The sequence below is a fragment of the Bombus fervidus genome, chromosome 7, assembly GCF_041682495.2.
Source record: "Bombus fervidus isolate BK054 chromosome 7, iyBomFerv1, whole genome shotgun sequence".
NCBI classification, from domain to species: domain Eukaryota; kingdom Metazoa; phylum Arthropoda; class Insecta; order Hymenoptera; family Apidae; genus Bombus; species Bombus fervidus.
The window spans coordinates 17613860-17640792 of NC_091523.1; the positions used below are offsets into that span (position 1 = coordinate 17613860).

The 26933-nt window shown below is 35.2% G+C and overlaps 2 protein-coding genes across 4 annotated transcripts; both read left to right on the forward strand.

Moving 5' to 3' along the window:
• Window positions 1–1645: 1645 nt before the first annotated feature.
• Window positions 1646–17601, forward strand: Ine (solute carrier family 6 member inebriated). 3 transcript variants are annotated; one of them, XM_072007096.1, is made up of 12 exons: window positions 1646–1953; window positions 2806–3610; window positions 7540–7736; window positions 11561–11695; window positions 12007–12232; window positions 12431–12698; window positions 13062–13290; window positions 13640–13752; window positions 13878–14018; window positions 14229–14429; window positions 15270–15446; window positions 15538–17601. In XM_072007096.1, the coding sequence occupies exons 2-12, from the start codon at window positions 2820–2822 to the stop codon at window positions 15706–15708; spliced, it is 2649 nt and encodes an 882-aa protein (XP_071863197.1). In that variant the 5' UTR covers window positions 1646–1953; window positions 2806–2819; the 3' UTR covers window positions 15709–17601. The 3 variants fall into 3 exon arrangements, with proteins under 3 accessions (XP_071863197.1, XP_071863200.1, XP_071863198.1); XM_072007099.1 differs by lacking the exons at window positions 1646–1953; window positions 2806–3610 and adding an exon at window positions 3694–4005; XM_072007097.1 differs by lacking the exons at window positions 1646–1953; window positions 2806–3610 and adding an exon at window positions 4490–4842.
• A 379-nt stretch (window positions 17602–17980) lies between these two features.
• LOC139989117 (1-phosphatidylinositol 4,5-bisphosphate phosphodiesterase) lies at window positions 17981–26719 on the forward strand. Its single transcript, XM_072007095.1, has 20 exons — window positions 17981–18223; window positions 18488–18547; window positions 18669–18809; window positions 18903–18982; window positions 19337–19472; window positions 19891–19991; window positions 20085–20251; window positions 20819–21029; window positions 21511–21769; window positions 22267–22452; window positions 22660–22837; window positions 23252–23409; window positions 23484–23687; window positions 23949–24147; window positions 24390–24560; window positions 24644–24784; window positions 25084–25258; window positions 25372–25575; window positions 26124–26370; window positions 26606–26719. Exons 1-20 carry the CDS (start codon window positions 18053–18055, stop codon window positions 26672–26674), a joined length of 3258 nt encoding a protein of 1085 aa, XP_071863196.1. The 5' UTR covers window positions 17981–18052; the 3' UTR covers window positions 26675–26719.
• The last annotated feature ends 214 nt before the right edge of the window (window positions 26720–26933 follow it).

Consider the following 26933-nt stretch of genomic DNA (forward strand, 5'->3'; position numbering starts at 1 on the left):
TTATATCAAACGTTATTGCAGTCATAAAAGTTGCAGTTAACTAATCACAAATTCTCTTTCTAATTGACAACTAGACACGACGTTGGTACATGTGTGTGTATGTACATATACATTGTAATGAATATTTCTAGACATATACGTACATAAAATTATCGAACGAAATATTAGATGACTTTACAAGATTTTCTGATATATATAAGATTACTAAAGTTTATAAAATTTCGAAATAAACTTTATATTTCAACCTTGTTATTTTACGAACTACGTGAATAACGTAGAAAAGTAAATTAAGAAATACTTTATGTTCGTTTCTTGATCAGACACTGTAAGTTGAAGTTAACGTGGTAAATTGACGTCAAACGTTTGAGACCTTTTACTTATTATTATACATTATATCGTGCCGGTACATTGATTTGTTGATTTAGTACGACACGAACTACATCATTTAACTTGTACCTGACATTTTAACTTTCTACGTTATAGTACTACTGTACATCCTTACCTCGTGCGCTTAATCGTGATATTTGTGGTGAAGCAAAATTGCGAAACAGGAACGTACTGAAATAAATTATTAGATAATCTTTCGAATAATAAGATTTATTATATTTTATTGTTTAATTCTATCATTCAATGTTATTGAACCACTTTAATAGTAAACCATGTCTGACTTGCCTCACTGATTCCATTGCTGTACAAACGACATTGCAGTAGCATAGGTTGTCTATCTACAGGCGGTAGCACTGCTCGATTAATAATGATTGGTGTCTTCATTCTATTATAGATAAAATTTATACTTTACAGAACAAAATTATACCTAATAGAATTATTTATTACCTTTGTTTGTTAAATATTTGAGCATCAACGTTTCCTTGTTAAAAAATTACATTACGTATCATGAAATAAATAACAGTAATATTCCTTAAGAATAACATGTAATATTTTCTGTATCGTTAATAAAATTACGTAAATTAATTTTTTTTAAATTAATATATAATGAGTTTCCTAATTTATTATCAAATCATTATAGAAAAACGATACAAATTAAAATAAATATACTTAATTAGGTAATCCCTATCGCATAAAAATTATCTTTTCCAGACGACTGATTGAAACCAAATTTGCAGTCGAATTTTATAAATTCGGTTAGGTTTGAAAAAATATTCACGCACGAACGCATTTTCTAAAGCATTGAATTATCAGATTGCTGTTCGATCTTAACTTTCACCGAGACAAAGATTTTGAAAGACCTTTTTTCGTTATCTATCTCTCCTATTTACATTCACTCGAGTCGTTCTCATCCTCGTCGTGATTACCACGAGAGAATCCTTTTCTAATTAAGTTATCGAATAGTATTCGTAAAATACCGCTTTATCTTCCATCGTTCGCCTTTGCAAACCGACTTTCTTCCCATCCGTTGCACTTTGGAAGATCCATCGATCGCATCAACTAACGGCAAGAATCGCGTAGAGCGTCGATCGATTCAGCTACTAGAAAATTGTAGCGAAGTTAGATCGCTATGTAGTGGGAGTGTTAGCCTGACGAAAACTCACGAACGATTCCGACAGAGGTGCGTCAGGTCCGAGTCCCAACTTTCGTATCACTAGTACTCGTAATGTCCACAAGAAGGCACTGTCAATTGAAAACGCGATAGCCATGCATGTGTTTGTCACGGTTGCTGACGCAAGATCGGCATACACAACGCCGTTGTGACGCGACGTCGACGTATAGTAATCGCGTGCAGCCGCGACAACGGTCGTTCCGATTTTCGCGACTATTCCACCGGGACGTATTTCACGTTCCCAAACGACCACTGTAACTTTCGTCAATCACAAAGCGTCACAGTTCTACGTGGACAATTGCGTATCCCTGTTATCAACTCTCTGTACATCGATGGATCTCGGTGACTTCGTTGGAATGCGATCGATCCGGTCGGGGCCCTCTTCGATCTGACAGGTACTGACTCGATAACACGTGATCTTTGTAGCTTCGTTGATGTACGCGTATCTTTGTCTCATAATACGTATTTTTGTGTGACATTTTACGCTAAAAGTATCAACAGTATACGTTTTAATTTTTGTTTCTCGTTTGCAACGTGCTTGCTGTGTTTACTGCATGCTACAAGAAGAACGTTCTGTTCGAATTAGTTTTGAATGAATCGTTGCATCGATTCGGAGCTGATGTTTTCATTCAACTCGGTGCTTATAAATTTCGAGAAAAGACGACAGATTCTGAGTCGCAACTGGAGGCCGTCACGTCGTACGGTCTTTGATATCGTCACGGTAAATCTTAATACGACGCGATTAAAGGTGTTTCATACGCTTTATCTTTGTGTACGGTTGCGTTATAAGTACAAATGTATGTTGGTAAATGGGTTCATCGCGTGAGATAAAAATAATTACACGTATGGTAATTAAAATCTTTATTGGTAATAATAAATCATCGTAAAAATTGGTAATTCGAAATTTCAAGCGATTGTGATACAAACATGAAGAATCCGCAAAAGTCTCGAACAATTTTTCATTGCAATCGTGTAAGGTAAGAATCAAATCTGATCGAATCTTTCAACGAATTGTCCGTGAATGTTTTCGCGTTTCCTTACATCAATGAAATTACCGGAAGTTCGTGCAAGTATTCTGTGTAGACTCTTCTCTACACACACATCGCTTCTTTCTCCCTCTCTCACCTGAGCTGACTCGATCGCTACTTCTGTGTGTGTGTGTGTATGTTTTTCTCTGTCTCTCTCTCTCTCTCTCTCTCTGTCTGCTGTCTGTATGTGATTCTCCTCTTCTCTCTTTCTTCCATTAGATCGCCATGCCATCATGAATGCCACGGACAGCAACAGCGGCGTCAACGGCAACGACAGCAACAACACGATCGCGGGCAAGACGAATGCGCACGGCAACAGTGTTCGTCTGCAGAGCGTGATCGGCAAGCAGAGCAGCTGCGTGCGCAAGATGAGCACTATGCCGGAGGAGGAGGATACCTCGGACGATATGGATCCTGATGTGATAAGGATAGAACACCAGCACTATCAGCATCATCAGCATCACGACGTCGATTCGGATTCACCGTCCGAGGAAAGGGGTCGTTTACTAAGTGCTACCGAGTCGACCGCTCGAAAGATCACCATTACCCCTACGAGCTCGAGTAACCTGCACTGTAACGGCACTGTAAAGAAAACCATCCCTCGAAACGACAGTAGCAACAGCATCCACGAAAAAACGTACTCTCGACTTCAACAATCAAAGTCAGGGGACCAGGTCGGTCAAACGGAGAATAGGCTGCATCGCGATACTCCACAGGGTATACTTAGACCCGTTCGAGAGATCGACTCGCATGGTACACGACATCGCTGCTCCAGCGTAAGATCGGTGAAATCTAATCCGACGATGGATGAACATCAGCACCAGTATCATCCACCGGCGGCCAGCTGGGCATCGATCGTGTTCTCTGATGGAAACGGGCAAACCCACGTGCGAACGCTTCCCGATTCCGTCTCTATACGCTCTCTAGCATCGATCGGCATGGGTTCTTCCAACGGCCGGAAGCTCACGATACGTAGAGTTCTCACTTCGCCGTCGGAGCTGCTTAACATGGTACATCCGCCGCCGTAAGTGAGCCACATTATCTAACGTGCGCGTCTCGGCGAGAAGCGTCGGAAGGAGCGAACTATGAATCATGTTCCGCAGTTCCTCCTTCTCCAACTTCCTGCATGCGGTTTTCATTCGATGCCTTTACGCTTGCCGGAGCTTACGCTTTGCTCTATAGCGAGGATTACCGCTCGTTGGTCGGAAGAGGATTCGGTTCGGCAAGATTAGGCTAGGCTGATGGAGTTTGATAAGATAACCGTTATCTTGCCGCTAGCTACTTTATAATTACGATGTTGTTCAGTGATAATTGGTAATCGGCGATGTTAGATGCAGATGATTGATTGTGATTGTTTGTTTCTCTACGTAACGGAGTAACTCGGACGAAATCGGCAAGAGAGATAGTTTTAACGATGAAGTAAGTTTACTTTAATTAAAACTTGTTTAAACCGTGCTTTTTCCAACGAACGTTTTTAACAAAGTATTCGACGACAATATATCTAGCGGTAAAAGGTATCGTCTATATTACGCTGATAAAAATCTCGTTGTGCTACAGCTTATTCCAGTTATATGTAGATTATACGTTTCTCACGTAGTTTAGTTTATACGTGGATTGTACGATGTAGGAAACAGAAGATATCCACTAAATGTTACATTTCGATGATTCATCGATATACTGAAAAGAAAAAAAAAAAAAGAAAAAAGGATCGAATCGCAAGTCAAAAGAAGTCGGAATACTTCCAAGAAGTAAAAAATAATGTTCAATTTTCATGGTTCTCGAATGATTCACATTTGCCGCCTAACGATAAGGACAAACAACAGAAGACGCTGTTTTCTTTTCCTGCGGTAGCTTAGCTCCATAAAAGTAAGACCTGCGATGCATTTGGTTCAGTTGGCTCGTAACACGCATCTCGCGATATATAGTTCTCGATAACCAATAACCTTCGTTTCAGTTATCTTCGCGTACTTAAACTTCTCTTCGTTAGACAAATATTGGCGAGTAGTATCCAGCAAATTGCATTTCGAGTTAAGAGCGAACTGCACTTCGGATCTAGGAACACGTAAGTTAGAGGCAGTGCGAATATAAGTTCTTATCTCGGAAATTTATTTAAAACGCGCTGGCGATATAAACCAAGCTGTTATGCTTGTCTAAGTCAAGATTTCGGTGGCAAGAGATGCCGCGTACATCCGAACTGCTTGTAAAGCATGGTCTCGTCATCCAGGCACTGCAATTCCAGCGTATTGTCCCAGAGAAGTAAGTGGATAATAGGTGTACAATGTAAGTCCATACTTTTGCTATAAGTAGGTGTTCATGCGGTATATTGTTGTAGCTGCCTCGCTTCCTCCATTGAAATCCGAGTGGTCCGTTTAAAGAGTCGTAATTGCTGTTCCACATTCGAAATTTCTATAGGCCACGGTAATGAATTCAACGCGAAACGACTCGCCTAATTGCCCGTGTTGACTTCACCTGCAGTTAGCAAAGTTTAAACGGGTCTATTTATCGTTAAGAAGCAAGTATTTGCAATTAGAGAAAAATGAATCTAACTTGTAGCTAACGTATAGCGAATTTGATGAAATTTGATAGGTATTTTGCTTTAATTCTCATCGAAAGTCAATCTCTTGGTCGAATGTTAGAGCGCAGTTTGTATTTTCGTCGAATTATTTAGTTATTCCTTAATACGTTTCATTGACAGTTTTTGAACATTGAACAATCGGTAACATTTAAAACACTGTTTAATATAGATTTTTTATTAAGTTTATTCTATTAAACTTGTCCTCGTCTTTACGATTCGTTATAAGAATTATCTAGATAAAATTCATACAAATTTTTAAATTCAGTTTTCAAATCATCCATTAGGAGGTCAAATACGAGAGACGAAGAATCATGTAGGATACCGTTTAAACTTTTTTCTCGAGTTAAAAATCAGGATTCGCTAAGTTCGGTATTAAAACATTTGAAATATTCGAGAAGAAAACGGCTGCAGGGATAAAATATTTGCCTTTATATCCAAATAACTTCAAAGCATTACACTAATAAGAAAGTGTTTAATTAGACGCGTGATAAACGAGTTTACATATCATAAATCGATTGATTCCGATTTCAGTTATGTCATGTACAATCCTTATATAAACGTACTTAATCACCGTGATATGCTAACCAAATATTATTTTTTTTGTTTGATTTGTTATCCGCTAAAATTTACTGTATGGATAGGACGCACGGTTAATAAAATTTATTGGATTCGTAATATCATAAAAATTAATTGTAATCGTTACACAATTGTTAATTATTCTGTGATCAATAGCGTGCATTCCGTATTTAAATATTATTATTCTTCCTAGAATAAATTCGTTTATCATGGACTAGATTTTTCAAAAGTGCTACACAAGCGAATTCAGTTTTTGTAATTGTACGGTTCTTTTTCGTCGACATTCGTAGATTTTCCATCTACGCGCAAATCGTTAATTCAATTCGTTGTCACGTCTGGCGAACCTGCAGGTTAAATTTCACACGAAAAAGGCAAAGATTTAGAATTCTATTTTTACGACAACCGTTCCTATAGCTGTTAACGCGCTTGCAAACAAAACAACGTCGGAATTATGCTGCAATGGATGTTGTGTCTTCGTTTGTAATTTAGTTATGACACGTATATATATATATGTAATAACTTATTATTATTGCCCTGCAGGTCGCATAGCCATTACGCATTGTTTTTACATTACGAAATGCCCGGGGAATTTACACAGGTGTGTCGTATGTATTATCGTGCTCTGTCAATTGCCATAACTCTCACCGTCATAGTACGACATCACTTTTGCATCTACTACGTCGGATACCATAAACACGATATACTCGTAAAAATTCTTCTTCATTCTTGCCGCTTATATAATACACGGGTATCAAGGTTGTTCGTCGCTACGGTTGTAGGTACCCCTGTTTCGCACGATCGTTAATCATAATAAGGACCCCTCGTGGCTCGATTTTCGTTCTTTCTTTCTTTTTTTTTCTTTTTTTCGTTGGCGTTCATCAAAATAAATGCGCGATAAATTTTCACGTCCTCCTAACGTTTATGATAAATCAAACACGTAAACCTCCGTTGGTTTAGGATCCTTGGTTCTAGAAGAAACGACGGATAAAGATAACCGGTTTGTCATATGTTTCGTAAGTACATAGAAGCACGTATGGAGAAGAGAAGAATTTCTGAATGTAGCTTAAATGGAACACGATATACTTTCCATCGCTTTTTTAACCATAAATGTTCGTAAAATATGATGTCAATTAGTATTATGCCTGACATGTTTGACAGAAGGCACGTGGTCTTCAGATCGACAAATAGAACGTATATCGAGAGATTGATAAACTCGTATAACGTCGTTCGTTATATGCTCTGTGTAAACTGATTGTCCCTCCAATATCTAATTTATGTCAAGTGCGTTCGAACTGTTTTGACATTTCTAACGATGTACGTGTAATGCAATAGCATGTTAAAATTAGAATATGACTTGTTTCAATGATAAAACTATACGTATATACAGTATGGAGATACTGTATTTGTTCTCAGACAATCTTTATTACTTCTATTTTTTTTAATAAAGCAGTTAAACAAGGGGGATTATATTAATGTAAACTTGCGTTGTTAATAATCGATGAAAAATATTTAATTATATTTCTAAAATCAGTTTCTAAAAAATATATAAGTCTATGTTCTACTTTCTAAAATCTACGATAGTTCTTAAATAATAAGAAATAATCAGCTTCTCTAGTTAAAATTATATAAAATATTTGAAAATATCTTGTTCTTTTAAAAAAAGGCAGGCGTCGATTTCCTGCATTTTCGATTAATTGTACTGTAAAATTTTATGTGATTTGTACCTCTGAATAATGTAATTCACACATCAAAGTTTATATTTCTACATAATAATCTACATGTGGATGTCGATCCGATTTCAGATCGTTCGAGGATGATCTGTCCGTGTGTACCAGCTTCGATGATGCTGAAGATGACGCTGAAGACCCCGGGGACTACAGGCAATCGAGACGCCCACACTGGGCCAACAAAGTTCAATTTGTCCTTGCTTGTATCGGTTACTCCGTTGGTCTCGGAAATGTTTGGAGGTTTCCTTACCTATGTTACAAAAGTGGCGGTGGTGAGTATCTGCATACGTTTACATAATTTCACTCGGAAGGATAACAAGCTTTCTCTCTCTTCGAGAAAATTTCACTTTTATCTCGAGTCGAAATCTAGTAACGTAGAGTCTGTAATAGATTTATCTTCTACCGTTTCTAAATAGCGATAAAAAATTAAGTAAAAGTCGAGATAAACAAATAGGATCTAGAATGAATAGTAAAATCAGGCAAGTATAATCGCAATTACTTCAAATAAGTTTGATCGCCTCTCTCGCAATATGCACGATACGTGTAAGAAATATGCTTTTATCGCGTATTTATTTTCGCGACAACACTTCAAGCAGATAGTTTAAAACAAATTTGTACGTGCTAAATCGTCGTCATTGTGACATACATACGCTCGCTGTAATTAGTGTGCCAGTGATAAGAATACGTGTTTAGTATTGTTATTGCTGGTGCTAGACGTGACACTGGTGACACTTAAATAAAGAACGAACGAATAATTATCGAAAGAAAATTTTCTAAACCAATACGTTACATAATATGTATGAGTTTTCGGTCTTATATCGCTGTCTGAGAAATGACGTTTAAAATTTCACGTATGCTTGTAACTTTCTACTCATTTCGTAGTTCACTTTAGTAAAAAAAAAAATCGAGACTATAACTGTTTTATTTCAATATAAACTTCGATATACTCAATGTTATTCTCCTGTAATATATAACTGACTTTCCGTACAGAGGCGCGCATTAGCGCGCGATATATCGTATATCTTATGCCATGACAATAAAGGTGTCACACGTTCAAATTAAAACTTGTATGGAAATATTTAATATTTATCGCGGCAAGGAATCATTTTTCTCTAAACGTGTACCTAAAACAGTAAGAAAATAAATACCAAAGTATTAGCTTTCTAATTGTAAAGCAGAAGACAAAGGAGGCGATAGTTTTCCATAAAAATATTCTCGCGGATGGTCTGAATGTCAGTTGTCAAGGGCGTTTCGAGGCCATTTTTCTGCAACATCCCCCTTTGCGCGACATTATACCAAACATATTCAGAGCAAGGACATGCATTCTCTCTGTTCGGCAAGCCGTAACACGAGTGCGTATCTCGTTACCGGTAATTTTCAAAGTCCGAGACCATCTCGACCAAGTCCGGACATGGAGCAATTCGCCCGCGGAACTTGATACATGACCTTGCCGGAACGTAGCTAAACCAGCGAGCATCGTAAATGATTTCAATGACACCGATGGAAATAATCGGTCAAGTATCATTTCGACCAACCGCTCGTTAAATTGGACGACCGGAAAACCAGAGCGTGTGGTACGGTTTGATTTCAACCTGGTCAACTAGCATGCCTCCTTTAATAACAAACGGCGATCGATCCCGCTGACCAGAAGATTCGGTTAATTGTCACGAGCATCTCTAAATCGAAGATGGAAGTTGGAACACCGAATTAACATTTAGACATAATGATTTTCGAGAGATTATTGCTGCTTATTTTCGTTTATAACGGAATGATCGTTTATCGATATCTTCAAATACTATCCATCTATAATTAAAAGTTTGGTTACTTATAGCAAAAAGAGATAGAATCTCTGTTTTTAATGTCAAATCCGCAAATGATATAAATATAAATAAATAGTATAACGAGGTACTAATAAAATGTAATAACGCAATTGAAAAATAATAAATAGATATGTAATTTATACATATGCAAAATTTATTTATGCACGAGATTTGAAATAACAGTTCTTAATAAAGATAGAGAAGCGTGGCATTTTTTATTTATGAAAGAGATCATACTTTGTGCATCATATAAATATTTTATTTTCCCAAAAAGATATAAAGAATCTTGAAAAAGCGTTGACTGAAACGGAGATTCATAGAACACGAGATAAAGTACACTGATTTGCATGTGGCTCGTGGCGCATTTATGCGACCGGTGTTCATTTACGTTTTCATGGAAAAATCCGCGCTAAAAGGAAGGAGTGAAAAACTCGACGAAAATTAACGTTATCGCTTCTACTTAGACAGGTACATATATTTACAGTGTCTGCTGAATTCTCACGTTCAAATATCCGCTTCTGATCAAAGAATGAAATACCAAAACTTGCGAGGCTATCCCTACGCTCATAAATTAACGAAATACGAATATTCAGCTAGTGGACGCCAAAGATAGATATGAAAAAATGAAGAATTTTTTTTAAAAATCACAATTGAAGATAAATCAATAGAACGATTATCTTATTAATTAAATTGCAGCGTGAATCACGAAGTCAAATCAGACTGCTGCCTGATTCGTTCGACTAGCACGATACAACATTCGTAGAATTAATTTACATGTGCGTGAGATGCAATGATACGACACGAATTATTTCAGTGCTACAACCGGAAACGATAATCGCTGTAGTATGTAGAGAATGAATTCGAAATATTGCAACAGGTATTTCTTAAAATTTGTTATAAAATATTTTCTAGAAAAAATTAACGAGAAAAATTTGAATTCGGAAAAAGGAGCTGAGACAAAGGAGCGATCAACTGTCGCGAACTTTTGCCTTCCTCCGAGAAAACACAAATATGCATATTCTAATATCCTTAACCCATCTAGTTAAATCATCTATCTTTCAGCTGTTTCTAACTTTGTCTAATTGTTTCTAATCAATTGGACGAGTAACGTTCGTTGTCTGAAACACTGCACTAACACGGAAAAGTGCTTCCGGATCTATTACGGCATTCGTTGAGAGAAAGAAGCGAATAAATTTGGAGAAATTGTAGGACCTCGCGGCATGAGCCACCGCTCACGAAGTTAATCGATATGAAATATGACAGTATTTTGAAAACGAGATTCGTGCGTATACAACCTGTCGTAAAAAGCAATAACGCGTTTCAGCAATTTGGCCGAACTAAATGCTTGTTCCCAAATTAAGTCGTAATCCACCGGACTGTGATCGTCGTTTATTACGAATAAAGAGTTACATCCAGTGACCTTGTTACTGCCCACAGAATGACGATTAACGAGGAGTACTATTACGTATGAGTCGTGTTTAATGCAACCTTTAATATATCCACATTACACGCAGATTTAGTAACAACGTTTTTATTTCACGAACATATAAAAGGATTAGAAAAGGTAGGATTAATCCACGGGAATGCCAGGTCGTACACTATAATGACGAATTATAAACATTATACGTAATTACATTTTATAGAATGTACGATAATATATGCTTAAATAATAACATTGATATAATTAATAACAATATATACTTGGATAAAATCCTTTCGATATATGCCTCTTTTTAACTCGAAATAAATTTAAAGTTCAAAATCATTGTCATTGTCATGAACGCCGGCTTAAAATACGGGCAGAGAATGTTACAAAATTGTTAGATAAATTCGTCAAACTTTGATCTCATAGATTTTTTATCTCGTTTGTAAAGTTTGGCTGAAATATATAGGATTTTTTCAGGCTTTTCAACAATTTTTAATTAACGGAGTTATAGAGAGCCTGCTGTTTTTTCTATTTTGTAACAGTAAATATAACTTATATAGAGTACCCCATTTAAATCGACCAGTTTCGCAACTATTAACGATACGAGAAACAGTTTCAGATATAAATTAAAAAGCTTCGATCGACGTATAATCTGAACTGGTATTAGTTCCTTTGTGAATGGACACATAGAAGAAACACGTATCTGAAACATTTTTCGATATCGTTATACGTTTAGGAAAATAATGCGTACCATAAATGGCACTACATGGAATGGAATCGCTACATTGAAATTATTTTTAAACGTCTCGATCGACTAAAGTTAAACGATATCTTTTATAAAATTTTTCAGGGGTTTTCTTGATACCTTACTTCCTAATACTTATAGTATGCGGGGTACCATTATTGTACATGGAACTTAGTATTGGACAATTCACACGACGAGGACCGATCGGTGCTCTCGGTCAAATTTGTCCCTTATTTAAAGGTATCGTATCAACAGTTTATTTCTATCATAGAATTCTATAACATTAGTCTTATTTATGACAAAGATATAGTAACTCTTTAATAAAACAATCGCTTTCTTTCAAAGCTGAAAAATGATTAAATAAGATATAAATATTTTAGTGACAGAAATCATTTTGAATACTTCTTGTGTCGTTTCTTTGGAGTCAGTACACATTTGCAAGATAATATTTATACCGAAATTTGTTGACAGTAGCACGATCATTATTCGCTAATCCTTCCATACTATTAGAAAGCGAACAAAAACAAATCGATTTTGTGTTTTTAAAACAGGGGCTGGCTTGTCTTCGGTAGTAATATCATTTTTGATGTCAACCTACAATAACGTGATAATAGCCTACGCCATATATTATTTCTTTGCGGCGTTCAAAGCAAAGCAACCGTGGTCTGAGTGCGGCAACTCATGGAACACTCTGGCATGTTGGTTACCTAGTTACAGTGCCATCGATAATAGAACAAGACCAAACGCTTCTAGAACGCCGGCCGAAGAATTTTTTGAGTAATTTTTTTAGTTACGAAATTAGTTATCGGTCACGTATTTCTGACTTTTAAGTAAATTCCTACAGGTCAGAATAGTTTCGTCAATATTAAGCAACTGTTCAGAATATTTAATTATAATCATTTAGAATTGATTGTAAATTGTGAATATTCATTAGTTTCTTTTTTTTTTTTTTTTGCCCTGTCTTTGGCAATTTAGCAACAAAGTTCTTCAAATTAGTAATGGAATCGAAAATTCCGGGGCCTTAAGATGGGAGCTTGTTGCTTGCCTGATTACTGCCTGGATTATGGTATATTTCTCCGTTTGGAAGTCTATAAAATCGTCGGCACAAGTGAGATATCTGACCGCGACTCTGCCACTTCTTTTAATCGTCGTCTTTCTCATGCGGTCCCTTACCCTCGAAGGTGCTGACAAGGGCCTGCAATTTTTCTTTCACCCTCGTTGGGAGCTGCTTGGCGACGCAAAGGTAACCCAAGAACTCTCTTTCTTCGCTCTTTAAAATATACTTCATAACATCGCCTTGACGATGCACGCAAGATCCGAATTATTTTAACGTGACAGTCTTAAAGCTAACAAGGAATATAGCTCGTTTTATTTACGTGTTTTAATTATCTTTATCACCGTTAATACTCTAACTCGTATTCGTTGTTCTGTCGATCGTTCAATTAGAAAAATCATTCTGACAAAAAGCATTAGCTATACTTTTATCGATATTAACCAAGTTGGATAATATAACATTTTTTATATCACAATCTTAGTTTTGTGTACTCCACATACGTAAATGTAAAATTATGGTATCTTTCTCATGAAATTATTGTGTTGTATATAGGTTTGGATCTACGCAACCGCTCAAATTTTCAATTCTGTAGGCATAGCGTTTGGTTCAATGATATGTTTTGCCAGTTACAACAAGTTCCATAACACCATCCTAGTGGATAGCGTGGCTGTTTCTCTCATAAACGCGTTCAGTAGCCTACTCGTTGGAATATTTTCATTCGCAACCATCGGCAACATCGCTCTCGAACAAAATATGTCTGTCGAAGCTGTTTTAACAGATGGTACGTAAAAACATCTATCTCGTACTTAGCAATTAATTTCAGTCTTAATATTACGTTACAAATAACATATTCTAGTAAAATGTTTTAATGTCAGCGATATGTATACTATTTTGAATATGATGACGCTAATGAAATTACCGTTTCTTGTAACGTTCTATATTTCTTTAACACGTATCGCTATTGATAGAAATAAAATTTTATCGTCTGAAAACACACGACGCGTGAAAATATCGATTACTTAATGAAATATAACTAAAATATTCTATATTTTTTTCGTCTGGGTGGTGTCAATCAATGTCAGATTAACTTCTCCTACAATTTTATAGACAAATCATAATTTCCGTTCAAGGACCTGGCCTCGTATTCGTTCTTTACCCGCAAGCGTTAGCCAAGATGCCAGCATCGCAAGTGTGGGCCGTGTTATTTTTCTTTATGCTAGTCTGCCTCTCTTTGAATAGTCAGGTAGGGATCACTTATTTAATTACTATAGCGTGAAAGATTAACACTAAGTTTACAAAGATTGACGGTAAATGCACGAATAATTTTACCTTTTATATTATAATATTTTTATTTTACGACAATTTCAGTTTGCAATAGTGGAAGTGGTTGTAACGTCGATACAAGATGGTTTTCCGAAATGGGTAAAACGTCATCTTTTGTGTCACGAAATATTAGTACTTTTAGTATGCGTCATATCCTTTTTATTTGGTCTGCCTAATATCTCACAGGTAAGATGCTTTATTAATAATGTTAATTTAATTCGCGATAATGGTAGGATAAGTTGGTTCTGAAAATTTGCGCGTCGAACTTAACTATAAAAATCTATACTTTTCTATCATGACAGAGAAAAGAACTGTTTTTTAAACGTTATATAAATATTAAGCGAATAATAATCGAAATTACACTAACGAAATTTTTCGTATCGTTTCTATTTCCAGGGAGGCATTTACTTTTTTCAACTGATAGATCACTATGCTGCCTCGATATCGATAATGTTTCTCGCTTTCTTCGAAGTAATTGCGATATCCTGGTGTTACGGCGTAAGACGACTGTGCAATAACGTAAAAGAAATGACTGGACGTGCACCGTCCTCATATTTCTGGTTTTGTTGGCTTATCGCTGCACCTCTTCTTATCATGGTAAAGTTAATTTTGATGTTGTTAAAAATAAGTAAACGACTAAATTTATCCGAACAAGTAACCGTAAAAATAAACCTAAATTGAAATAAGAATCAACGATGGAAATTAGCATTAATCAATCGTATCGATTTCCTTCGTTGCATCCACTTTGTCGTCGTTATTCGTAATCTCCTCATCAAATAATTTTATGACTAGCAAAAAATATTATATATAATTATATATAGACATTGAAAACAATTTCATGTGCTTTCTTGGAATGATTTTGTCATCTTTTTAAATGTCATCCTTTTAAATAATATATTATCAAGATGTTTTATATAAAGATAATTTAAAAGATAAAGTTGTAAGTCATATTTTATGACAAAGAAATAAATCTCATCTGAAGTTTGTTTTTACGAATGTACTCAAGAAGCTAGAAACTCTTTGTCAACATTTTATTAATTTTACGAAGTAGTAATCACACGTTTCATTTTGAAACGTTAATATTCTTTCAACGATTCAAGCTGTCATCGTAAACATAAATCTTAAAATCTTAGATATGTATGTCCCCAAGATCGATTATGTTGATAGTAATCATCACAAATAATCACATGTAAATGTAGGTCGATAAATATAGAATAGATAATTGTGGAATATTTTATCTTGAAACTATATTTCAATGCATTAATTATATAAAAATAATATACATAGATATATAATTAAGAAATCGGTCAGGGAAACGCATCTGATATTTTCGTCTGAACGTTAGCAATTGTCAACGTTATAAACGCGTGATAATTTAAAATTGTACGAAAACTCACCGTCGGCCGCACACCAAATTCCCATAAATCTCTGTTTCAGGCTGTGTGGGTATTCAGCGTAATTGATTATGAACCACCGACCTACCACAACGGCGAATACAAGTACCCGTGGTGGGCAGAGGCGATCGGTTGGGGAATAGCTTCTCTTTCGCTCATTTGCATTCCCGCTTTCGCTATCTACGAGTTCATCAGAGCCAACGGCAACACTTGTGCGGAGGTACGATAACGCGAACCATGGCGCGAGCCACCGATTAAAATTTCATTCCACGCGCCATCACTCTCCATAATTTGCCTACTTTGTCTTTCAGAAATTACGGAACTCTATTAAGCCGCATTTCGAAGCATGCAAAATTTGTGGCCAAGAATACTGTAACGAGTCCTTGCATAATTTTGAGGACAACATGATCAAAGAACAACAGGACGCGAGCAGTCCGATACAATTGAGCATCGCTACTCCTTTGTCGAAATCTCAGATATGACGACCAGACAGACGTGAATCATTCGAAATTACTCATTACGAGTCTTATAAAGTGTTTACACAGATGAACGATGCGTTTAGCTGATAGAATCGATATCCGTTAATTTTTTGTTCTTCGTTAATATCACGCGTGAGTTTATTAATAAAAATTTGTAAAACGTACAAAAGCTATCAAAACCGACGGTAAGATGGTTTACGAGTATCAAAATTGCCTAATTCGTAATTCTTTCTGACTTTTTCTGCCATTAGTCGCAGAAAAGTGTCACAAATACGTAAAACCGTTTTTTTACGTTTGCCGAAGATAATACATAGTAGTAATTCAAAGAAAATTCGCTCTGTATACTACGCGCATCCACCAACCACGAGAGAGGCTCGTGAACGTTCGCGAGCCACTTAGCGCGGCAGCTGGATACATGGTTTTACGGTAAACAAACGATTAAAGTAGAATAGTATTGTTTTGCTCAAACCTACCAACGTTGACGTTATACTCTAGCAAACAAGTGAATTTATGATAAGATTAAATACATTCATTCACGTTTACCAGTAAATTTACGATATTACGATATATAGTGTCACTTTCCCCCCTTCCTTTTTCTTTTTTTAAATTATTTCTTGGAAAATTGCATACGTACATCTGAAATGTAACATTCGTATCGCAAATATTTTGTGGTCTGCACTTTGTATTTCACTGGTCAAAACAAAATATCGTGTAACGTCTATAATATTTAAACGCTGTATTATTCATTTTCTATTAAAAAGAAAATTATGATACTCCACAGAGCCGATGGAGGACGATATTTAAACTGACTCGCGTTCCCGAAAACATTCAAGTGCATATTCTGCTTTCACATTTTAATATGTCATTTTGAAATGAAAACTTTTTCATACATCCATATAAAAACTAGATCGATGTCATTTATGTGTATGCTGATCGTAAAGTGAATAAAGAAATGTGCACAACATAATAAACCGAAAGTATTTACCACGTAGTAAGTAAGTTACCATGAATATGGTTACGTATTGTTGCAGTAATTAATTAATACAACATTATTTTTTGTCCGTTTTTCTGTTTACTTAAATGAAAACCACTATACTCCATAACTTTTAGGATCACTTCATATTTTTACACGACGTTTTAAAATCAATCGATATTTAGTTATTTCGATAGGACTGACGATGAATGTAAAGCGCAATAAATTGGATGTAATACAATATAATATCATATCGGTAGGCTAGAATAAGAAAAATTACCGTTAGAAAAGATCGTAGTTACGTCTAACGGCATAGAGACACGTTACTGTATTTTACAAACTTTTGTCTGCTTCGTATATATAAAGAGATTCGATATTTCGTCATACTTTACAATTATTAAGTCGTATACGCGTTGTTTAATTGTCGAAACAGAGCACCGTTACTACCATCGTTAATCATTCCTATTACGTAATAATAAGAATATCATCGTTCGACTTAACATCGTTCATAATAGAAGGGTACCTTGATAAGATACGATACAAACGCACCGAAAAGGTAAAACAATAATCGTTTAATATACTACGATTAACGATAGACGTATATTTAGAGGAACATGTTAAACGATAATGAGTACAAATGCTAACGTTTCGTCGTAATTGTACATTTTATTCATTTTATTGGGTAAGTAGCGCCGCCAGGAGCGACTATTAAGCGAAGACGACAAAGAACGACTGCGTAAGCTCGTTAATAACGTGATTGTACACGTGATAAGAATAAATATCGTCGAGCGTGATGCGTCGTGTACAAAATTTAAAAGACAATAAAGTAGTGTACAAAACTAAGTTGACAATTATAAAAAGACATGGAGCACATTAATTTGTAATCGTTCAAAATTATAATAAATTATCCTATTGCCACGTTACCATTACTTTCAAATATATTTACGATAATCTGTTCAAGAGTTTATTATCAAGAGTCTTATGTATTATCGTCCTTATTTTTAAAAACGCTCTATCCGTAAGGTAGAATTAACAATTATTTAAGAATTGATTAAGAATTATTTCCGTTCTTTCGCCTTTTCTTTTTATAAGATAGAAAAATTGGTTTTCGATGCACTTGGCTGTGCTTGATAGTTTACAAAATCCGATGCATCGATCTTATGTAAGTTAAAAATCTGTTACGCGACGATCTCCCTACACAGTCGCGAGCGAATCCTCATATAATGCTAAATTGGATTTGCCTAATCGCATTATGAGCCTTCGTGCACTGTTTCGCGACAGAATCGAGCCATTCGAGTCTTCTACCATCCCAAGTTCGCTTCAAAATAGTCAGAAGCTGGATCACTTTGTCGACAAACCGGAAAAGTCGGCAATATGACAAAGAAGTTCGAGTTCAATTGGCGAATCGAGGTACCGGAACTTTTGAGAAATGGTTCGACGTTCGACCGCTGGTTCGAAGACAAGGAAAACACCGAATACGAACCAAACTGCTTATTTAAAGTCGATGAATATGGATTTTTTATCTATTGGAAGAGCGACGGCAAGGTAGATTTTCCAAGTTACTGTCTATCCCGTGTTTTAAAACACAAATTTTGCATAGATTTTTTGCATACCTGTTCATTTCGAGAGAAGATTCGAGTATTATGAAAAGATATTTTCTTTTATGAAATTGGATAAAAATAAGAAATATAACAGTAAGAAAATAGAAATAGTATTAAAAGATAAAACACAAGCTGACTATTATAATTATTTTAATTAACGATATTTCGTTCGAATAAATATATTTCAATCATAAATCTTCTTACGCAGGATGGCGATGTAATAGAACTGGCTCAAGTGAGTGATATTCGTTATGGCGGCACGCCAAAGGTAAATAATACGACAACTATTTGTTTAAGGTATCCGAAAGGATTGTATAATATCAAATCGATATTTTTTTTTATACATACTAGATATAATCTGTATAATAATCGACGATAAAATTGCTTAGGATCCTAAATTGTGCCATAAAATAAGTAAACACGGGACAATGGAAGAAATAGACCAGAAGAGTTTAACTATATGCTCGGGTATCGATTACACTAATATTCATTATCAGCATGTTATTTGTGCAGACGCAAAAACGGCTAAGGTAGTAAAACAGAAAAGAAATAAGCTATTCTTCTTCTAGATTTAATCGAGAATTTAAATCATATTTCTTAAATTGAACATTTATCTGGTCTAGGATTGGCAAGTTGGGTTACGATTAATTACGCACAACACGAAAGCTTCGAATGTTTGCCCGACGATACAACTAATGAAGCAGTACGTAACGTTTACGTTAATTTAATCGTCTCTGCATTATCATCTAGCTAGTCGCTGTTAGCCTTTTTCTATACTTTTATTAGATTATACTATATTACTACTACAGTACTTGCTACACATTCGCAATCGTTATAAATAGGCTGCGAGAGTTCCCGTTCACGAAATTTAACCCTTTACGCTTCTAAAACTTTTACGCTCTAATACACATTTACGATAATTCTTTTATTCTTAGCTAAGAATTTTATTTCGAAACGAATATCGTTATAAATTTTAGCATGTTTTCGATATAGGCGATGTATACGCGTGTTACCAACGAGTTTAAATTATAATTTTAATTATATATTTGTTTACCAGTTGGATGAGATTGAGCTTTCAAGTAGATCCTAAAGGAAAAGTGCCAGTGAAAGTTATATCAAAGACATTTGCCTCTGGGAAAACAGAGAAATTAGTTTATCAGGGGCTGGCAGACATGGGCTTACCTAGTGGAAAGGTAAGCTTCCTCTTCGATACGAGCAATCTTATTATCCTTGTAAAGATGTATATAGACAATGTCAAGTATTTTCAGCCTATGAAAAATAAAATAAGTAAAGTAACCGTGAATGTTACGCGTGTTAATAATACGTTCGGTTTATTTGAACTAAACCTTTTGCCGCTATGTCTCATAGAATTTTCAAACGTTACTAACAGAAATACCAGGTTCTCAATTTTAACGATATCCTGTTCCATCCGTGCAACAAAGTTAAACGATTAGTTGAACAAAAGTTCTTTTTCCCAAGACGTTGATAATTTCTTTAAAGCTATTTACTTCGAACAGAAGAAAGTTTACGAGTAAAAATTAGTCGATAATAATAAAAATTAATCTAGACAAGAAATAGTAGAAATAATTATATAGATATTATCATTTTCAGAGCGATAAAATCGAGCCTAAGGATTTTACGTTCGAGAAATTTAAGAATTTGTACTTTAAAATTTGCCCTCGGAACGATATCGAGGAATTATTCCAATCGATGTAAGTACTAGTTACATAGAGGTAAAATTACTGCGAATGGCGTCATAAATCTTCTGAAATAACGTTTATTATGGTACTAATGGTATATTTCAGAACCAAAGGAAAATCGGATACGATCAGTCTGGGTCAGTTAGTACAATTTATGAACGAGAAACAAAGAGACCCTCGACTGAACGAAATTTTGTATCCCCTTTACGATGAGAAACGATGCACAGAAATAATCAACGATTACGAACAAGATGAGAAAGCAAGGAATGACAGTAAGTTTATTTGCTAAAACAATTTACGTTCTAGAATCACCAAATTTCTTTTTCTTTTCCTTCCTCTTTCTCTTTTAATTGGTTTTAACGTCACATCTAGGCTACATCAATGTAGTCATTAGTCACGAAATCATTAGTATATAGAACTATGATTTATTACAAAGTCACTTACAAAATAAAATGCCATTGATATTTATGTATTTTCTTTTTTATGAAATGCGTACATCGCAGTTTCGTTTTGTATTTTTAATCCTATCGTTTAAAATATTAAAAACTGATGTAGTCTGGAAAAAAACATTAATAAATCTAGATTAAATTAATTGGTTTAAAGTACGATTAGAGGATTAGACGAGCAAGAGAAAGTACATATAATTTTATATTTTTATTCATATTTATTTATTTATAATTATTTTTATTTATATTTATTATTATTTATATTTTTATTATGTATATATCATTTTAAAAGTTTAATGCGTGTATATATATGATTACAAATTACTTTTTAATTTCTCCTTCTTGCGCAATATTTATTTGATGCATTTTTATTTTCTTTATTTCCGTGTGTAGAGTCCTTAACCAAGGAGGGTTTCATTCGTTACCTAATGTCTGATGAAAATGCACCCGTATTTTTGGACAAATTGGAAGAATGGATGGACATGGATCAACCTCTTGCCCATTATTATATTAATTCCAGTCACAATACTTATCTGAGTGGCAGACAAATCGGTGGTAAAAGTACCGTTGAGATGTACAGACAAGTCTTGTTAGCTGGTTGCAGGTAATTATTAATCATTAGTAATTCTTAATACGATCGATATAAATTCTATTCGTATCGATAAATCATCAATGTTTAAAGACGTCAGATTAAACTGTAAAGTTTATTAAATCGGATTAAATCTTTTGTACATATTTTACATTTTGAATCTAGTCACTAGTAGGAGAAATTAATTTCTACCTGCTTATATAAAAGATTCTGCTGTGATCATTATTATTTTAAACGTATTTGATTAATTATGATTAAAAATTAATAGCAAAAATATTTAAAAATTATAAGGACTATTTGTATGTTAAATACAATGCTTTACATCTTATACGTAGGACAATTGTTCTATGATTTCCGTAATTTTCACGATACATATTGCGAATGATAACGATCACACTGTTTTTTGTGTAAGTTGGAGAAATTTTTGATATTTGATAAAGTTATCGAGGGAGTAAGGACAATTTGAGAAAGGATAATGAAATATGTTGCCCGACAGATGTGTAGAGCTCGATTGTTGGGATGGGAAGGGTGAAGACGAAGAGCCTATCATAACTCACGGCAAAGCTATGTGTACCGATATCCTTTTCAAAGATGTCATATACGCTTTAAGGGACACAGCGTTCGTCACATCGGAGTATCCTATAATTCTAAGTTTCGAAAATCATTGCTGCCTGAAACAGCAATATAAGTTAGCCAAATACTGCGATGAAATATTGGGTGACTTGCTACTGAAAGAGCCTCTGAAAGATTATCCGGTATGTGATACTCGGATTTAAATATCTTGCATCTCTTAACACGACGCTGAATAAAACAGTAATATGTAATATCGTCATATAAAAGATAAATCTTCGTTCCGCATTTAACAAGTTCTTCTTGCATATAGCTTATATTTATAAAATCGTAAATAATTTCGTTTTCACATAGTGAATTAGAAGTTATCTCGAATAACATACTAAAGAATTTGTTCGAAAAACGAAAGTCGGTAATTGTCTGTTTCCTGTTGTCTCAATTTATGAAAACATTTTTCCATTCGTATTTCGTGCGACTCGATAAACTCGCGTTTTTCCTCGCGAACGGACAAGTAATAGTAGCAGCAGAATTTTATAAATTTTTAACACGCCCGCTGGAAAATACGAGTTTGCCCGATTCAGAGGGAACAGATCAAATGAAAATATGAGGAGCGTGCTTATCGCACGGATGAATGTCCCGCGAGAAATACGTTTATTTTGTAATCGTAAATAAAATGGCACAGCTTGAACCCGGGCATCCACTTCCACCACCAAGTGCACTGAAGCGAAAGATATTAATCAAGAATAAAAGACTGAAACCGGAGGTAGAAAAGGTGGAGCTCGAGTTATTCCGCTCCGGGCAATTCGAGGCGAAAGACGAAGTAGTGGAGGATCCCAGCGCACCTTCTGGACCACCGGAACCGCCAAAGGTGTTCCTATTATTATGTTTATCGCTTATTTAAAAATTTGCTTTCAATTCTATTAGAATATAACTAAGATATAATTTATTTACGATTTACCAGATTTTCTTTAGAAAATTTTCTCTTGATAATCATGTTCCTAAATTATTAGCGTACCGCACAGCCATATCATACAGCGCGTTTTTTTTCGAAAACAAAATCTTGACGACATTCTAGGAGGAACCACCACCCGAGGCTGCACCGGCCGAAGGTGCTGCACCAGGTGAAGCGGGTGCTGAAGGAGAAGCGCCTCCAGTTCAATATACCGGCAGTACGATGGCGTGTCATCCATGGCTCTCTTCTATGATTAATTACGCACAGCCAGTGAAATTTCAAAGTTTTGAAGTTGCGGAAAGTATGTGAAGCGTGCTTTCTTTTCATTTATATTAACATACAAGCGTTATATTCGTATTTCAGTCTTTTCATAAAGAAAGTACAATTACGCATATTTATCATCGTATTCGCCATATCTTATATCTTGGTCATTGTACCAGAGATACAACAAACGAATAGTATCATTGATTCTCGTACTTGTATTTTTATTTTAATTTTATACAAAAGTACTATTGGAATTTTTACGATAATATATTTATCACGAAAGACAATTAAGCAGTAAGTAAGTAAAATTAATATGTAAGATTAAATTGTAATCCGCATTACGAGTTTGGATCTAAAGTTAGGTAAAATCGGTTATGCAACATACACGTAACAATTACAATGATATATCGTTATTCGCTATTGAGATATATAAGCGCTATTATTGTTACAGAAAAGAACATACATCATAATATGTCCTCGTTTTCGGAGACTGCGGCACTCAACTACCTGAAAACGAATGCCGTGGAGTTTGTTAATTATAACAAACGTCAGATGAGTCGAATTTACCCAAAAGGTACGAGGGCTGATTCGTCGAATTACATGCCACAAGTAAGTAAGTCGTTAATTATAGCTAGGAAAAATTGATATTATTCGGTACATCAATCGGGTTTGTATTTATTTAGGTCTTTTGGAACGCAGGCTGTCAAATGGTTGCGTTAAATTTTCAAACACCCGATTTGCCTATGCAATTAAATCAAGGAAAATTCGAGTATAACGCAACAACCGGATATCTACTAAAGCCTGATTTTATGAGAAGATCGGATAAAATTTTCGATCCATTCTCCGAGGACGTAGACGGTGTTATCACAGCTCAATGTTCCGTTCAAGTAAACTTTGCATATGCGATATTTTATTTAGTCGGAATATTTTTAGAGGATATTTGTGAAACGATTTGTTTTATTCGAATAAAAATTTAATTTTACTATATACAAGCGATCACAGTAACGATACGAGTAACATTTAATCACATTTTTAATCATCTTTGAAATAATAATATAAACTAATTGATATTAATACGCATTATTAGTTAAGTAAATGGAGTTATTGAATTTTGAAAAGTTTAATCGTTGATAAATTCCACTTGTCAGGTAATAGCAGGACAATTCTTATCCGACAAAAAGGTCGGCACTTACGTCGAAGTGGATATGTACGGTTTGCCAGCAGACACAATTAAGAAAGAATTTCGAACACGAATGGTTCCTGGGAACGGATTGAATCCAGTTTATAACGAAGAACCGTTTCTATTCCGTAAAGTTGTGCTTCCCGACTTGGCTGTACTCAGATTTGGTAATTCTATGACTCTAATCGTTTTGACAGATTTATATTAAAGCACATAAATTTTTAATAAATTCATCTATCGTTACTTTTATCTATAGAAGAATCATTGTTTCCAAAAAATTAATCAGCTAAGCGTCTTTAATTAGTTAGTTTCCAACTCTATCGGCGTTCTATTAAACATTTTCACCGATTCAAAGAATGCAATTTCACGCTGCAACAACGACATAAATTGACATTGGTTGTTCGCATAGGTGTATACGAAGAGAGCGGAAAATTGTTGGGTCAACGAATTTTACCACTGGACGGCCTTCAAGCTGGATATAGACATATTTCGTTGAAAACCGAGGCGAATTTTCCCATGGCACTGCCGATGTTGTTCTGTAACATCGAGCTGAAGATTTACGTACCCGATGGATTCGAAGGTAATCTCTTGAGCAAGTTCGCCGAGCAAAAATAGAAGTGTATCACGATGCCTCTGATGCGAGCCCGTTTTCTCGACTTGTAGACTTCATGGCAGCCTTGTCTGATCCGGGTGGATTCAGCAAAGGAGCAGAGAAACAAGCCGAAACTATGAAGGGACTAGGAATCGAGCAAACCGACACGAAGGCCGAGGCTAAGAAGAAAGAAGAGGAAAAGGCTAAGAAGGGTATACCCTCTTTTCGAAGTTTTCATTCATAAAACTTAAAACGGGAAACGAACGTTTAACGTGCCATTATTTGAAATTGTCGCCGGTAAACTTTTTTGATCGCTCCCGGAATTAAATCGTTTGCTCGAACTGTTAGTTTTATTAAGATTCTAATCAGTTTGTAAAACTTTTGTGAACAATTGGGAAATATTTTTATTAAGGCGACAGTTGTAAGTCAATTCCGTATAATAAACCGTAAGACTATACGATACCATATTTTGTATAATTATAAAATATTTGTTGGTTATCAAAATTTTTAGAGGAATGGAAGCCAGAGCCAATTACGATAGACACGCTAAAGAAGGAGAAAGCGTACAAATTGGGGAAAAAACAACAGAAGGATTTGGATACAATGAGAAAGAAGCATCTGAAGGAACGACAGACAATGCAAAAAAATCATTGCGCTGCCATTGATAAATTGGTGAAGGGAAAGGAGTACGTAGTGTACTAAAACATTACTTTCGCTAACTAGAAATTACCGAATTGCCGCGATTAACGTCGTTATCGCACTTAATCCCACATGGAAATGACAAATCTCGCATTTACAGCAAAAGCGCGCTGCTCCAGGACGCGAACGTGAAAAAAGTTATAAGCGAACAAACCGCGCAATGGTCCGCCATGGTAGAACGGCAACGAAAAGAGGAATGGGAGATGTTGAAGAATCAGACGGAGGCCGGTCGGGAGGAATTCAAAAAATTAATCGAAATTGTACAGGCCTCGCAGGTTAAACAGCTACAGGCAAAACACGACAAGTGTGTAGATTCTATTTTTAATTTCTCTCTAGTATTTTTATTCGTTCGCTTCTCACGCGAAATTTTGGCTTGAAAAATGAAAGATAGAAACTTCTTAAATTATCGTAAAATTAGAAATGTTCAAGCATACGTAAAATTGAACAAAGTTTATACTTGACATGTGATAGTTGGTTTATAAAATTATTCCTTACCGCCGGGGTAATATAATTTTGGATTCCGGGGATGATGGAAGGTAGGCGTGTGAAGCAGTTTCAACATCGAAGTAAACGTACGATTCGATATAGTAAAACAACTGTAAGCTGCAACAGTACAGCACAATACAAAATAATTCAGCTGCACATTGTCCGTACATTTTACGATCTCTTTCACTCATTTTAGACAATCTACTCCGACATTTTCATGGCATGTTCGATCACGTTCATCGGAAAGTTTAGACGACAACCATCTTTCCACTCTTCTTTTACTTTACTTGAAACTCGCAACTAGTAATCCAACTAGTTGTCCAAAATTGCTATTCCTACGATAATATCCTTTTTCTTTCTTCTCAGAGATATTAAAGATATGAATGCGAATCAGGTAAAAGTATCCGTGGAAACGGCTAAAGAAGTAATGAACGACAAAGCGTTAAAGACAAAAGGAGACAAGGATCGTCGACTTCGTGAGAAGAAGGAACAAAATACGAAGAAATTTATGCAAGAAAGGAAAACCGTGCAAATCAAGCAAGGCCGTGAAAAAGAAAAATTGAAAGCTTCTCACGAAAAACAAGTAGCGGACTTAGATGGCAATATTAACGCGGTAATGCTTCATAATTTTACTTTAAAAGATGATTTCTTCTTAATCTTTTATTAAGATTTATTAAGAACAAGATAATCGACAAATTGCACATCTTTCTTCTAAATCAATCGTTGATATCGCATGCGAGTGACGCATATTTATTTTCGTACTTTTTCACCAACGTGTCAAGCTCGTTTTTCTTTTTTTTTTTTTTCTAATAGCTGATAATACTTACAAGATTATCGTTTTGTTACAGACCATTGAAATGTACAAGAATGAAGCAATTCACTTGGACATGTCGTCTAAAACAGAATTCTTTGTATAATTATTAGATCTCGAAGTTTTCTACTTGAAAGTTTGTACTTAATTTTCTACCCATACTTGCTCGATATACATACCTTGGCACCGTTGTAGAATTTATTAAATCTTTCAATTTTTTCTTCCTCTTTATGCACTGTTTCATTTCGATCACATTTTGAACTACCTCTAAGATTCTTTATATAATATTATTTGATAAATATTATAATAACATTTACATATAATTCACGGATGCGCGACTCGTTTTGTATTCCTTTATAAAGGAT

Excerpts from the sequence above, each read along its gene's own strand:
- Ine (XM_072007096.1), top strand. The coding sequence starts at position 2,820 with ATGAATGCCACGGACAGCAACAGCGGCGTCAACGGCAACGACAGCAAC. Across the intron at positions 13,753-13,877 it reads GCCTCTCTTTGAATAGTCAG|TTTGCAATAGTGGAAGTGGT; the intron begins GTAGGGATCACT and ends CGACAATTTCAG. Across the intron at positions 15,447-15,537 it reads ACGGCAACACTTGTGCGGAG|AAATTACGGAACTCTATTAA; the intron begins GTACGATAACGC and ends TTTGTCTTTCAG.
- LOC139989117 (XM_072007095.1), top strand. The coding sequence starts at position 18,053 with ATGACAAAGAAGTTCGAGTTCAATTGGCGAATCGAGGTACCGGAACTT. Across the intron at positions 18,548-18,668 it reads GTTATGGCGGCACGCCAAAG|GATCCTAAATTGTGCCATAA; the intron begins GTAAATAATACG and ends AAAATTGCTTAG. Across the intron at positions 22,453-22,659 it reads GACCACCGGAACCGCCAAAG|GAGGAACCACCACCCGAGGC; the intron begins GTGTTCCTATTA and ends ACGACATTCTAG.